The 15,206-nt window shown below is 42.8% G+C and overlaps 1 protein-coding gene across 1 annotated transcript in view; it reads right to left on the bottom strand.

The window, feature by feature from the left end:
- Positions 1–2,696: 2,696 nt before the first annotated feature.
- clec16a (C-type lectin domain containing 16A) overlaps positions 2,697–15,206 on the bottom strand; it is a 65,618-nt gene continuing 53,108 nt past the window's right edge. The window contains 4 exon segments of the mRNA XM_048244928.1: positions 2,697–5,322; positions 7,082–7,152; positions 10,709–10,780; positions 10,783–10,827. Of these exon segments, the coding sequence (XP_048100885.1) occupies positions 4,705–5,322; positions 7,082–7,152; positions 10,709–10,780; positions 10,783–10,827 (806 nt within the window). The 3' untranslated portion in view covers positions 2,697–4,704.

Raw genomic sequence — 15,206 nt, 5'->3', positions numbered from 1 at the left:
CATTTGAACTAGGAGGCAATAAGGTAATTTATTCACCCATTTACCAGACTTTGTGTGACTAAATCATGGAAATTTCAGTCAACATTTTTTTTTTGTATATAAATATACACATTTGTGATTTACAATGGTACTTAATTGACAAACATAACATTAATGGACAAACATAATGTAATCATTTTGAAAATAAAAACTGAATTGATAAGTCTTCCATCAATCAGAAACTAATGTTCAATCATTGTTTCAATTTCCTGGAACAACTATGACTGAAAAACAAGCAAAAACAAGTTTATTATCAGTTGTGAAATCAATTCATACGGAAGCTTCCACAGAGCTTTGAGATCACACAAAGCTGTGGCTGAACTGGGATCATGGACACCAGAGAGCCTTCAACTTCAACAGCAAGAGCTCTCACATGGGACTACACTGTTTGTCAAGTCAAGACAACTTTATTTATATAGCACATTTCATACACAGAGGTCATTCAGTGTGCTTTACATAAACAAAAGCAAACAGCTGATAAAAGGGCAAAAGTAAAGAATAATAATAATAATAAGAAGAAAACATAAAGCACACAAGGCGATAGTACATAAAAGCATAAAAGGGCAATAATTTAAAAGTGTTTAAAAAGCATTAATTAAAACATCATAGAAACTACTAAAATGTTAGCTGAAAGACTTTCCCAGATTTAGAAAAATAAAAAATAAGTGATCAGTTAGCAGAAAGCATCTGAGAAAAGTTTGGTCTTAAGTCTAGATTTGAAACTGGCTACAGTTGGGGCAACTTTGATCTCATCTGAAAGTTGGTTCCAGAGCTTACCTGCATAGCACCTAAACCTTGTTTTCACCATGTTTAGTTCTACAGTAGGTTTTACTAACAAGTATTTCTCCTGAGACTCAAGAGGTCTGGAAGGTGTGTACTGCTGAAGCATGTCTGCTAGGTAATTTGGTCCCGTTCCATTTAGTGATTTATAAACAAGCAGAAGCGCTTTAAAGTCAATTCTGTGACTTACTGGAAGCCAATGCAGGGATGAGAGTGGCAACCTTGAAGTCTTTCCTCCTTTTTACCAAATACAATTACTTCAGACATCGAGTTGTTAATCTTGTCAATACACTGACAAAGAGATTCAAGGGGACCATAGTCATTAGGCGAAAGAGTTAAGTTTGTACCAAAAGGCATGAGTTACTCAATATTACCTAACCACAGCTAGCAAGTACAAAGGATGTTGAATGAATGACTCAACCTCCACCCATATTTTGATATGTAGAATACAGAGTCTGTTGTAGTGTCTTCTACCATCATCTGTTTCACTTTATTTGTGCTTTAATTATTTGCACTTTCTACCTTTGTTTTACTGTATGTGTGCTTTAATTATTTTCAGTACTTGCTCTTTGCCGTTTCATTTCTCTTCACTGTGAAGCTCTTGCAATGGCCTCTGAGCATCACATGTTTAGATTAGAGTAAACTTTGTCACAACACTTGCACTGCACCAGCATAACAAAATGCAGTTTTACATCTAACTAGAAAAGTACAGAAATTGTAGATGAACTGCAGCAGTTGAGACAATATTTACAAAGTATAGAAATAGTTTCCTAAATAGGTAATGAATATCAAGTGCAAATAAATGAGGGCCACTAAGGCCCAAGGTAGACAGACATAGTCTATGTGCAGTATACTAGCAGTAGGCTATAAGGCCATTGACTAAAGAGGGAAAGGGGAGGGAAGTTGTCCGTAGATGTGAGGGGGAGTGGGGTATGGGCTAATGCTAGTGGGGTATGGGCTAATGCTAGTGGGGTAGGTGGGCTAATGATAGGTCTGAGGGTTACAATGTGTTGCTTAAATGCTGTACAAACAAACATGCCTTGCCGAAGATGGGGCAAAAACACAGCGGTCCAATGACGTGGAGACAGACAGGAATTCAGACAATGGCATTGATTGATTGTGGATCCCTTCAAACAGCATCACTTTCCTAGCACACGTTTAGCTGGAAACCATTTGACTGGAGAATAACAATACAACAGACAGGAAATAGGCTGTTGTGGGCAAATCAGTCCAGTTTCCAAGGTAGAACTGATGAGGGGTAGCGCATGCAAACAGTGCCTGGGGAAAGCATTTACAAGCCAGCCTCTATGGAATGGTAGTAACTTGAGATCTACTTTCACATTGCTAACAGGGCTGAACTTAGAACATTTAGATGTGTCTGGAGTGGCTGAGAGAGCGAGAGAGAGAGAAAAGAGAGAGAGATGAAGGTATATAGCAGGGAAAAAGGGAGCCAAAGGATGAGCAGCGAGGAAGGGACAGTGTGTCTAGTTCCACATGAGGACTGACCAGTAAGCCCCTTTGAAAACACCGCGTTCAGTCTCTAAGATCAACACAGCCTGTTGTCTGAGCCAGGCCTTTAGGAAATGTCATACTCCCATCCGATAAGCAGACAGGATGTCCCCCAGAGACCACTCAACTAACGGATAAAAAAGATTTTTCAGAGCTTCCACAAATACACTTCATGCAAGATTCCTAGGAATGAAGTGGCATGAAGATTCATGAACAGACTCATTTGGGATATAGGGAAGACAAAAGCATTACACATTCTGTGAATCACTGCAAGCTTTGAATCATAAATCCACCTTTTTTTTTACCAACATAGAGTTTTTAAGAGAGATTTAATGAGAAAAGTGAAGAGACAAGGCCAGACACAGGAATAAGTAGAATAATTTATTGCAATTTCTTAGTAATTTCTGCCGGTATGTTCATTACAGAAGCAGATTAAAAGCAGGTGGCATTTATACAGCATACAAACATTCAAAACCACAAATTATACTGTAAGTATAATTATATTGTACTTAGTTTCTTCTTCACAAACATATGTACAGTAAACCACAGTATGGAGAGACTGTCGTTCAGTATATGAGCACAGGTAATAACAGTATTGCTTCAAAATTGTGTCCATTTCCCCCCCTTCAAAAACAAAAACAAACTGTGTGTGTGTACTGTATGTAACACTACCCTGGGACATTTGTAGCAATCTAGGACAGAATGCACACAAAGTCATATGTACTCCCAAAGGGGGAGGGGGGCTTTAAATCACTGCAACTAAACATGACGTTTACAGGGAGAATGTGTTCCATGTTATGTGGCCAGCACAAGCATTTAGATAATTCTGTTTTTATTTATTTTTTTACACATCACTTTATCATCTTTTCTTAAGGCGTATGACAGATATACACCTTTGCTAAGAAAATATACACCTCTTTAAGCTTCCGAAAACAGGATGCAACCGGTTTGGTAATGCTGGCTGTCCAGTGGGTATTCCAAATGTGTGTCTAATGCCTCAAATAACTTACATTTAAAGACACTGCACAAGACTTTTACACATACGATTTTTTTTCTTCAGTGTGTCTTCAGATGTAACTGTTAAGTGTATATGCATGTGTATATGTTTGTTTAGGCATATTTAAAATACAATAGGACGGCTTCTCAATTTGCCTCACAGAATCATTTTTAGCAATTCAACCTCTTCCTTTTCAAAACTTTTTAATACATTTTTAAAGTGTGAGCAATTTAAAAGAGGATGAGAGACAGACAGCTTTGCACTGGAGTGAAATCATATATGCTTTTCTCAAATTCAACAAGTACAAAAATGCCATTAGACACAGAGCACAGTGCCCTAAGGAAACAAAAAATGCATTCTAAACACTACGCTAGATTGGTGTTTCACTAGCTGCAGCAAAAGCAAAGGGGTAAGCCCATGTCTGGTGGGAGACCTACGTGATGATGAACTGCACTAATGTGTCAATCCTGTGGAATCCCTGTGTGTTACAACAGTTGCGTGTTGGAGAGGTGTGAAGAGTCTGTGAGCGTCTGAATGAATGGGCAGTTAGAACAGCTGTGTCCAGCATAAGCGCTGCTGAGATATCGGGGCAGGGCCAGAGCAGAGACCTGTATGTGTGTGTGTGTGTGTGTGTGTGTGTGTGTGTGTTTGGGGAATGGGTTGGGGGGTGTGTGGTGGTGACATCGTCCCTCCTGAGAGCACCGCTGGTCAGACCCCCTGGGTCAGAGTACATTCTTCAGTGTTAAGACTGTAAAAGCATGGACACACTCCCTTATTTTCACACTCACTCTCTCACAATCTCACACACACACAAAATAACAAACACACATACATACACACACACACACACACACACACACAAACACACACTTTGACAAACAATATGTGAATTTTCTGACAGAACGTCTATGTACAAACGCAATGAGTGCTTTCCAAGAATACTAAAACCAAATGAAGCAATAGGCTCTCTCACTGTCACTCACTCACACAAAAACATATGCACAGCACCATACTGGATAAAACTGAAAACTGCTGTGCTTTGCAAGGGACAAAAACACCAACACTAATGCCTCACCCTGAACAACTCATTCATTCAGTACTGAAATGCATTCTGAAGAAATGTGTGTGTTTTCACAGAGCAGAGCTGTGGTGAGTTACCAGAGCTTCTAGCTTCTAATTGCATGTGTGTACATGTTTCACTGCAACAGAGGGGAGTCCGAAGCAGCACTCGTGTGTGTGTGTGTGTGTGTGTGTGTGTGTGTGTGTGTGTGTGTGTGTGTGATTGCTCGTGTAATTGAAGACCTGCGTGTGTGGGGTTCGTCCGTTTGGTCTCTGGTCTCGCAGCCCGTCCTGGTCCAAGGTCCCGGCTGAGTGTGCGGCTACTCTGGCTCATCGCCGGCTCCGTCTGCTGCCGTCTCTGCTTCTGTTGACTCAGGGTCGGGGCCTTCGCTCTGCTCCTGGTCGGCCTCGGCCTCGGGGACCGTCTCTAAACTCTGACCTTGAGCCTGAGGAGTGGACTCCTCGGGATTCGTGCCCAAGGTTGGACTCCCTTCCAGCTCCAGCTGACCGGATTCGGCTGAATCCTCATCCGCCGCATCCTGCGCTGAGGCCTCCTCTTCCTCCTCCTCTTCCTCCTCCTCCGTTTGTGGCTCTGGATCCTCCTCGGACGGGTCGGGCAGTGGCACCGTGGGCATCATAAGCGGCGCGTCACCCTGCGTGCTGAAGTTGCGGAGGCGCGGGGGGTCGGCAGGGGGCAGCAGCGTGAGCGAGTCCGCGCTCAGGGCGTCGGTGTTGGGGTCGGACAGCAGCGAGATGGTGGGCTGGGCGGCTGGCGTCAGGCTAGGGGCCAGGGCCAAGGCTGGAATGGGAGCAGGCAGAGGGGCAGTGGCCGTCAACGTCTGTGCCAGCGCCAGCTCTGCGCACTCGCCCCCCCCCCCCCCCTCGCCCACACAGGAGGAGGGTGGAGGCGTGCGCTCGGCCAATGCTGCCTCATCTGTCTCTCACACACACACACACACACACACACACATATTCACAGAAACAGACACACACACACATTCACAGAAACACAGCCAAGCACACAAAAAAAAGACGCCACACCACAGTGGTAGATATAGGCAATTGTGACCTCTGACAAGGACTTGTCATCTTTTTATCTTTCTTAGTAAGCGAGGGTGGTAATTTCGGTTCTTCCAAGTAAATGACAGCATTATTAAGAGTATGTGTCTCTCTTGCTCTCTTTCCTCTCTCTGTGTGTGTGTGTGTGTGTGTGTGTGTGTGTGTGTGTGTGTGTGTCTCTCTATCTGTGTGTGTGCTGTTCACAGCAGAGGTGTCGCTCCTTGGTCTGATGCCTCAGACACAACTTGTAATTAAAAATTCTCCCACCTTAGTGACAAGTCGTGAATGATCGTGTTTTACACAATGATAGATGCATGGCAATGGAGAATGACTTCATGAAACAAGGAACGTTATAATAACAAGGAAAAAAAAGAGGGGGAAAAAAGATGAGATAGATTGGGATTACAGCTGTAGCTTAACCAGAGCAGAGAGAACGCGCGTGAAACCCAAATCTGAGGCTGGGGATTTGACTGGGACTCAAACTAAGGACTGAAAACAGAGGAAGAGGGCAGAGGAAAGAGAATAAGGGAGACGGACTAGCCCTGAGACTGCAGCTTTGTGTGTGTGTGTGTGTGTGTGTGTGTGTGTGTGTGTGTGTGTGTGTGTGTGTGTGTGAGTGAGAGAGAGAGAGAGAGAGAGAGAGAGGGAGACAGAGAAAGTGAAAAAAAACATGAGAGGTATTGGCAGTCAGTGCTGGCAGCGGCTGGAAGCCTTTTAGGTTTCACTAATCTAACTAAACCCAAACTCCATTGGCCAGCTATGTCCACTTACAGAGGAACATGATTGTTACCACAGAAAAGCTCTGTGCGAACTTGTATCAAGGCAGGAAGGATATCATGTGTAAAGATCCTATAGAAGGTTTCAACAGGACCAGGAAGGAGTATTGTAACTAACCCTCATGTCACCCCATTTCCAAAGACAGCTGGTTTATCTGAACTCGCATACATTTGTCAATGTTGTCCCAGTGTTGTTGAAAGTGAAAGTTAGTTAAACTGAAAGCAAGCATTCAGACAGCACAAAGGCGGATTTACGTTGGAGACTGTTTTTTTCCATTGGGGTTTGTGTGTGGTTGCACCTTTGCAGCCACACACAAACCTCAATGGAAGGTGAGCTGCAACCAGATTTATTGGTATTCCTTTATCGTTCCTTCACTCTGGATAAAGATAATCAAAGTGCTTCATGTAGAACAAAAACTGCACCGCCTGTTTTAATACTCATTTTTTAATACAAAAAGTAGAATTGTAAGCATTTTCAAATAAATGTGTTTTTCCAGTTAAAGGTACATAGATGTTCTTTATTTTCTGGTTGCAGATAATTCGCCATCAGCGAAGTTTAAAAACACTGAACTTCATCACATGGCTGATTATAGGTACTCTATGAACCATTTGTATGGTTGATGGTCCAATTTGCACAATTACAAATGTAAAAAGGGGTTATTGTGACTAGTTTGGTAGAACATTAAAGATATTGATCTATGGGGAGTCAAGTGTGCTAGGAGGGCATTTAGGGTAGCGCTAACTGTACTATTCTTTGAGAGCAGGACATGGGAGTTGGCCTTGGTGGGGGGGGGTGGAGCTGGGTTTGGGGGTGGGATGGGGGTCAAACAGAGACATGCCTGGTCCGCGTGGAGCTCTAAACCCATTGTCCACCGCCACTGCCGTCCTCTGACGGACCAAACACGCACCTCCGGCTTCCCCTGCCAGACCTGACTAGAGGAGAACAGAGGGCACAGTTCACAGGGTATGCCAGACCAGACCAATGGAGCACAGAGAGATACAGAGAAAGAGAGAGAGTGAGAGAAATAGAGACAGAGAGAAAGAAAGAAAGAGAGAAAGAGAAAGAGAGAGAGAGAGAGAGAGAGAGAGAGAGAGAGAGAGAGAGAGAAAACTGAAATATGAAGGTGACTCTCAAGCAGAGGTGTTAAGATGAAGGTCTGACAAAAGTTGAGGGGTGCAAGTCAAGGGGATGCATTTTATGTGACACAGTGAGCACACAGCACATTGCAGGCAGACAAGCAAGGCAACCGGACTACCAGGTCCACAACAGAACTCAGGGAAGCAAAGGTTATCTGGATGAGGTCAACTTGAGCTGTGGGCTGAGGCTGATAAGCGTTTTTCCCATTTGAGATAAACAATGTTGAAGTGACTCTGTCTGAGCATGTGCATGGCTCTATGACCGTGAACAGAGTAGCACCATAAGGGTGCAGCCATGTTGGGTAAAAAACACAAAAACAAATACTGTTAGATTTAGTTATTTTTTTGGTTGTGGAACAAAATAACTGAAACCCTTCTAGGCCAACAATACTGACATCTGAAGGACTGTCAAGGGATGTTTTAATCCTATCCACTAGTTAAAATACTGGCATGTATCTAAAGGATAATGACTAAGATTCATTCCTGTGTCTTCTGGCGTGCTGATATGTCATTTGAGGCATGTTTTCTGCATTTGGTGTCTATTTAGAGGGCTGAAAACATGGCACAAATACATAAGAAGCAAAAGTAAGCATAGGCAAAGTGTGTAAAGTGGCAGTAATATTGTAGAACTGTTTATTTATCATTCCCTCAGAGTTACCATAGTGTTTAAGTCGTTTTCAAGAGTTTTTGTTGTTTTTACAATGCATGCATGCATACACAGACACAAACACAAACACACAACCACTGATGAAATAAGTGATACTTTCAATTGCAAAGACATAAGGATAGAAGAAAGTTCAGCAACATTCCTTATATGACACTGAGTAAGATGGACTTACTCACTCACTTAAATAACTTGTCTGATGGCAAAACAGAATGCCTTTGCTCTTTCCAGACGAACCATAAGCTTTCCACAAGACACACCGGTCCCTCTCCCTTTCTAGCACTTGCTAAAGATCCAAGCCTGGCTTACAGTCTGCTTTCTACAGAACAAACAACAGGTTCCAACGAATCATGATAGCTTTGGTGTAGACCTTTCTGTGGAAGACCAAAATTATTATATTAGGACAGAAGTGCTGGTCAGGGACCATCTGTGAGCTGTTGCTAAGATGATGTGTGTTTATCACACGTCTATAAAAAACGCATCTTCAGTGGCGGACACGTTTTTGTGTATGCAGATGACGCGGTTGCCATCAGTGTTTGTTTAGGTTAGTGTTTTGAGATAATGATACACTTCCTTTCCCAGAAGTCAGCTACAAGGAAGCTTCCTTTTTTTACCAGTTAGTTAGTACAGCAAGTTTGTGATCTATAGTATCATAGTATCATCGGCTGGCCTGACAGTATTTCAAAGCGTCCTTGGCCAGTCTCAAATCTCCACCTGGTCCACTAATATGTGGAGGCGTGGATGGCACAAAAAAAACTTTTGTGACATTCATGTCACTCGGCTTCCAAGCCCTTTAGGAGGCTGTTTGACCTCACCAAACAGCTCAGTTGTAAAAGTTGTGCGTCCGTTCGCCCGAATTACTACAGAAAACCCAGTGATGAGAACAGAGAGCGACACCTCCCCCGTCTACTGCTGTTCACTATTCATTGGCTTAGCTTAGCCTAGCAGCCTGGTCTGGTAGGTGGAAATGTTCGTCGTGAGTGATTCACCACGAGGCTCGGCATTGCCAGACAAGACGTGCAGCTCTTCAAGGAAGTAAGACAGGGTTTTTTTTATAATGCGGTATCACAATCAAAAGGAGCGGTTTTTTTTTTTTTTTTTTAAATAATCCTCCGCCATGCTGAGCTGAGTTTCTCTTCTCTTCTCTAAATATGCGTCTCTTTCTCTCTCACTCTTAGTCTGTTCCTCTCTGGTTTACTTTGTGGTCTTTCCTCCTCTTCCCAAACTCACTCTTAATCACCAAATGAATTGTGCTACCTGTGGGCTTACAGAGAGAGAGACAGAGAGGGAGAGAGAGAAAGACAGAAAGAGAGGGGGAGGGAGAGAGACAGAGAGAGAGAAAGACAGAGAGAGAGAGAGAGAAGGAGGGAGAGGGAAAAAGAGATAGAGAGAGTGATGTGTCTGTGGATGTCTGATATCGGGACCCTGTTAGTCTTGTTTAACACTAAAAAGTTGCCTCAGAGCATCTTTTCCTTTAGGTCATCCATCCTCAAAGGAGAATTCCAGCGATTGTTCACACAGATCTCTGTTTCTCGAGGTCACGAGTACTGTCTGTACGAAAAGCCAGGCATCTACAGTGTTACACTCTGGGGGCGTAAACATGGGGGAATTCTCCTTTTAGAGGTTTGTGGGAGTCCAGGTTGGAGTTTCCGTCTGGAGTACATTGGCAGGACATTGGACATTGGCACGATTGTGGGATTTTTGGGGGAACCCTAAAATCCAGTGTCGGTGCAACAGGGAAAAAATGACTCACTGTTGGACACATACTTTTTGGACAATACTTGCTAGCTTCTTGGTGACCTTTGTACACGCAAAAAATTAACTCACTATTTATTTTAACAATATAATAGCGCTATATTGTTGGTATGAAATAATATATTTATTATTAATTTATCTGAGGTGGCGGAACTGCGTCCCCCCTCCCCCCCCACTTTAACCCCTGCACACACACACACACAAATTGACATGGCCAAAAGAACAGACATCACATGTATTGCATTACACAGATGCACAGAAACACACATACTCCCAAACACACACACACAGAGTTTATGTATGCAATGGTGAGAAATGCTAATGCATTTCAGTGGGAGGCATGTGACACGTTGGATCACACCAAGCAGCAAACATTACACTATGAACCTCTGGGCTGGTGTGTGTGTAGGTGTGTGTGTATGTGTGTGTATGTGTGTGGGGGAGGGGGTATTAATACAGACATCCCGTGCATTATGCTACAAAGCACTAGCACTCAAGTGAGGTTAATATACGCCTGCCAATAAGCTAGTTAGCCATTTAGTTAGTGTTGTCTGCATGTGTTGTTAGGTGAATTTACAGTATAAATGTATTGTAACTTGTACAATACATTCATACCATTTCCAGTCTTTCAGTGTGTGCAGTATATGAGTTAATAAGAGAGATCAATTAATTCTGAACAATCAAACCAGTGTGTATGAGCATGCATATGCTGTGTGCGTGTGAGTGTGTGTGTAAATATACATGAGTATGTGAATAAATGTGTGCATATATGTGTGTATATGTAGAGTGTGTGTGCATGCGTGTGTAAATGTGTGTAGACATGCCTGTGCAGTGTGTGTCTGTGCTTATGTGTATATAAATGCACATGTGTAAAATGTGTGTGCATGCGTGCAAGTGTGTATGTGTCTGTATGTGTGTGTGTGTGTGTGTTACCTGTGGAGGGGGTGCTGGTGGTGACTGAGTCGCACTGGCCAGTGCTGCCGCTGCTGCTGGAGGGGGGGGGAAGAGAGGGGAGGGACTGTGCTGAGATGCAGAGTGGGCCACCGCAAAACCTGCAAGAGAACACCAACCAAACCCCGCCATTAACACAGACAATACCACCCGAACCCCACCATTAACACACAACACCAACCAAACCCCGCCATTAACATAGAGAACACCACCCGAACCCCACCATTAACACACAACACCAACCAAACCCCGCCATTAACATAGAGAACACCACCGCAACCAGGACGCTGCACCGCCGCAACGGCATTAGAGTCCCACCATTAAGACCGAGAATGCCATTAGAATCAAACCATTAAAGGAGAATTCCGGTGTGATATTGACCTAAAGTGTATTGAAACATGATACCGAGTGTGAACGTATGTCTCATAGCCCATCTCGGCTTGTCCCCTGCACTCCAAAAATCTGGCTTAGTTAGCGATGCTACCAACAGCTTTTTCAATGGTGGTGCTTTGGCATCGGGCTAGCCATGCAAATAAATCACTGTTTTACACCATTTACGAGGCTCAATGTATCTCCACACTTCATTGGTAGACTTCCGAGGGCCCTGACATTTAAAAACGAGACATTGAGAACTTTGAAAAAGCACTGGTAGTTTACTTACAAGACGATTTATACAGACAGTATCTTCACAAAGTTTAGCGTGCAGCCATCTTGAATTTAGTCCGCGATAAATTCGAGTTTAATTTAGTAAGAATGAACAGGTATGATAAGGGATCAGATTCCAAAATAATTCAGTGGAAATGCATGGATTCCAGTTGCTGCTACTGGAAGAAACTGGAATCCATGCTTTTCCACAAAATTATTTTTGGAATCTGATCCCTTATCATACCTGTTTATTCTTACTCGTCGCTCGACTTATCGTGACTAAATTCAAGATGGCTGCAAACGCTAAACTTCGTGGGCTCTTGAGACTAACATACCATAAATATTTTGTCATCTTGGGTGCAACGGTTCAGGTAGGGCTAGTTATTTAGGGGAGGGGCCACCAAGTATTATGTTCCCTGGTGTTTCAATAACCCAGGAATCACTGACCAAAATTGATGATGGTAAAAGAAAAAAAATAATTTATTTTTTATATTTTAAATTACTTGTTGTCCTGATTCTTCCTGTGGATCTTAGTGGGCACTGAGGAAGCAATAATTTCATTGCTAGTTTTTCATGATTACTATTTCAATTGTTTCATATCAAAATTCACTACTTAATTATGTGTTTTATGTAGTTTGTCGAGGACTGGTTCAGACACGACACATCCATAACGTGAAACCGTCACATCCATAAAGCCAGTTTTTCCTACGTAATGCATTACTAAAATGATGCATAGTTTCAAAACACACTTTTTGTGTTCCTTCAAGTCTCCTTCATGCTACATATATCATAGTTTCGGCAGTTTCCTTCAAAATTCACAGAGTTTGTAGAAAACCTGTCATCTCTCACAAAAGTGTGTCCATATTATGTCACATCCATAACGCTGATAAAATGCCTTGTATTCTTAGGATGAAACTGATTATATGAAATTAGAGGATTTCTCAGTATTCAGAGGACAGAGGTTACATTAAAAGTTATGCAAATTAATTCACTGATACTAATTTTGCCCCCACTCTAAGGCATTTTGTTTACCAATATGAGTCCAATTGTCACATCCATAACGCTGGAACTGTCCCTTAACAGTAGGCTACTTCTCACTGAGGTCACCAACAGGACATACAGAGGAATTACAATTTAGAATACATAATCCAACTTACGTTCCCATTCTTTATTGTGTTTACCTGTGATTTTAGCGTGCAAAATAGACATACTGTATATTCATCATTCACATAACTAAGGACTATGGTTGGACTACTGTTCGCATCCTCACCATGACACTCACTCCTTTTAGCACCTCACCAGTCCCGGCCCTGTCACTACAAGCGTCTTATGCTTGATTACCCTCAAGCACATTGGACTTTCTTAATTTAACTTATATAGTGTATTTAGTATTTAGTTTTGTTAGTTTTATTATCTTTCTTATGTTTAGTTAGTGGAGTTTAGTTATATGTTTATACTTATACTTATGTTTACCATTTCTGCTGTAAGTGCATGTTGTGTGTTATGTCTGTATGCTACGGAGACTTAAGATCACTTAAGACTTAAGAGACATCTGCATCTTAAGAGCAGTGCACGCGCGTTCACGCTACGAGCATGTTCGGGAATCAGTCGGAAAAACCAAACGAACGATCGTAAGATGAATCGCAGAAAACCCTCGTAAGAGTGTGTCTCCGTCGTTATCGGGAAACTGGGCCCTGTTCTACAAGATCATGCCCTGTGTAGATGTGCTCTATGCACAGCTGCAGAAAAGAGCAATTGATGCAGTGGAGGCACACAGGGTTAGAGACAAGTTTGTGGCCAACATGAGAATGATAGGCCTACGTGATGTCCCGTGCCTTTCTGCAAAACATACCGGTGTCCAGGATAAGCGCAGGTCCGCTTTTAACTTTGCGCAAATTGCCTATGAAGTGTGTGACAATCATAGTTACCGCTACCGACAGATTTTCATTCACTGGCCATTTGTCTGCCACAGGGCTCGAATGATCTTTTTGTCTTTAAGGGGGTCTCTCTATCTCATAAAAAGTTGGCATACCCCGTGCATTGATAACAAGGCGATACAATTAAATAGCCTAGGCGCAAGTGGCGCTTTTGCGCAGTACAGTATATGCGCACGGTAGGCCTAGGCTTTACCTTGACACACGCACACAACAGACATAGATTTTTCATAGAAATGTATTACTTTTAATTAATTTCAACATATTATTGATTGTAATAGTCCATATCTCATTTCAATTTCACAATACAAAGAAATAGACTAAACGATTTAGTCTGTGCCATTCTCAATTTCACAACGTAACTCATTTAAACCAGACCACTGTCTCAGATAGGCTATCCTCAGTGTCAAACACGATAATGCATGTAGTGTAACTTATACACAGGGGAAAAAGCACTAACTGGCAGAAATGAATAAAGCCAGCCAAACTATGTTCTAGTAGGCTAATGTGTTGAACCGTGGAAAATTAATAGACGAACAATAGACGAGATATTGTCGGGTAGCCATTGAATATTCCGACATCAGAGATTGCTAACAGGTGTTTCAAAATAGCTGGGAACTTTCCGGAGCTCTAAATGGCAGAGGATAGCTAGATCATCAGACAACACAATCATTGTAAGCTGCATTATGGGCCATAATTTATGGCTTTATCAATCAACATAGAATAGGTGAAGCGCAGGTTCAACAGCAAACAGGACTTTTCAGCACGTATCAAACCACGTAGGCTAGCCCAATGAACGCCTATGCAAATAGACAAAACACTCACATCAAAGCAGGGTGACAGATTTGCGAGTGCGGTCAAATCGATACGGTTTGCTCATATAGTCTAGTGGTGTGGTGGTGAGGTGTCATGCTGCGTTCAAGAGCGTAGTGTAGGTCTACGTCCCTTAGTGGCCTATATTTTAATTTATGTCTCATATTTATATTCATAATCTCATATTTAAGATATGAGAGACCCCCTCAGGTTTTTGACTTTGTTGCTTTCATGGGAGCCAGTCCTCACTCTATGGGAGCTATCAGGATGTTCTACCAGTCTGTTGTTGCCAGCGTCCTTATCTATGCAGTAGTATGTTGGGGAGGAAGCACAAGGAAGAAGGATGCGGGGCGAATTGACAGGCTGGTAAGGAAAGCTGGCTCTGTAGTGGGAGCTGAACTGGAGTGCATCACTTCACTATCTGATAAAAGGACCCTGAACAAACTGATCAACATCTTAGACAATGAGTGTCACCTAACCTGACAATAGCCAGATGAATTTCGCTCCGCCTAGCTCCACTCATCCATCTGGAACCGATCCATTGAAGTGTTGCTTCAGAAGGCTGGGCCTAATCAAAAAATGCTTGCATATGATTGAATAAGCCACTTGTCTGTCATCTATTGACGTGCTACTTCAACCACTCACATCGAAGCCAACCCGTGGACGCTGATAACAGTCTCACAGTCGCTTTACGCTTATGTCACATCTATGAAACTCCCGCCCTGCGTCCTGATTGGCTGAACCATAAAGTCGGTTACAGAAATCACTCTCAATGGAAGAGGTCCCAGATGGATGTGAGTGAAGCTAGGCGGAGCTAAGCGGAACGACATTCATCTGGCTATTGTCAGGTTAAGTGTCACCCACTCCACAGCACTATTGTTAACCAGAAGAGCCTGATCAGCTGGAGACTTCGCTCACTGCCTTGCACAACTGACAGACTGAGAAAGTCATTTGTCCCCAGGGCCATTGAACTGTTCAATGCCTCACTTAAGGGAAGAGGAGAGATAGACTTCTCTGCATAGTCTGTCTGCCTCTTCACCCCCTCCATGTTTGGATACTGTCTGTCCACTAGCCACTTTTACCAGTGT

The sequence above is a fragment of the Alosa alosa genome, chromosome 6 (genome assembly GCF_017589495.1).
Source record: "Alosa alosa isolate M-15738 ecotype Scorff River chromosome 6, AALO_Geno_1.1, whole genome shotgun sequence".
Taxonomy (NCBI): Eukaryota; Metazoa; Chordata; class Actinopteri; order Clupeiformes; family Clupeidae; genus Alosa; species Alosa alosa.
This window is presented reverse-complemented; position numbering and strand designations above follow the sequence as displayed.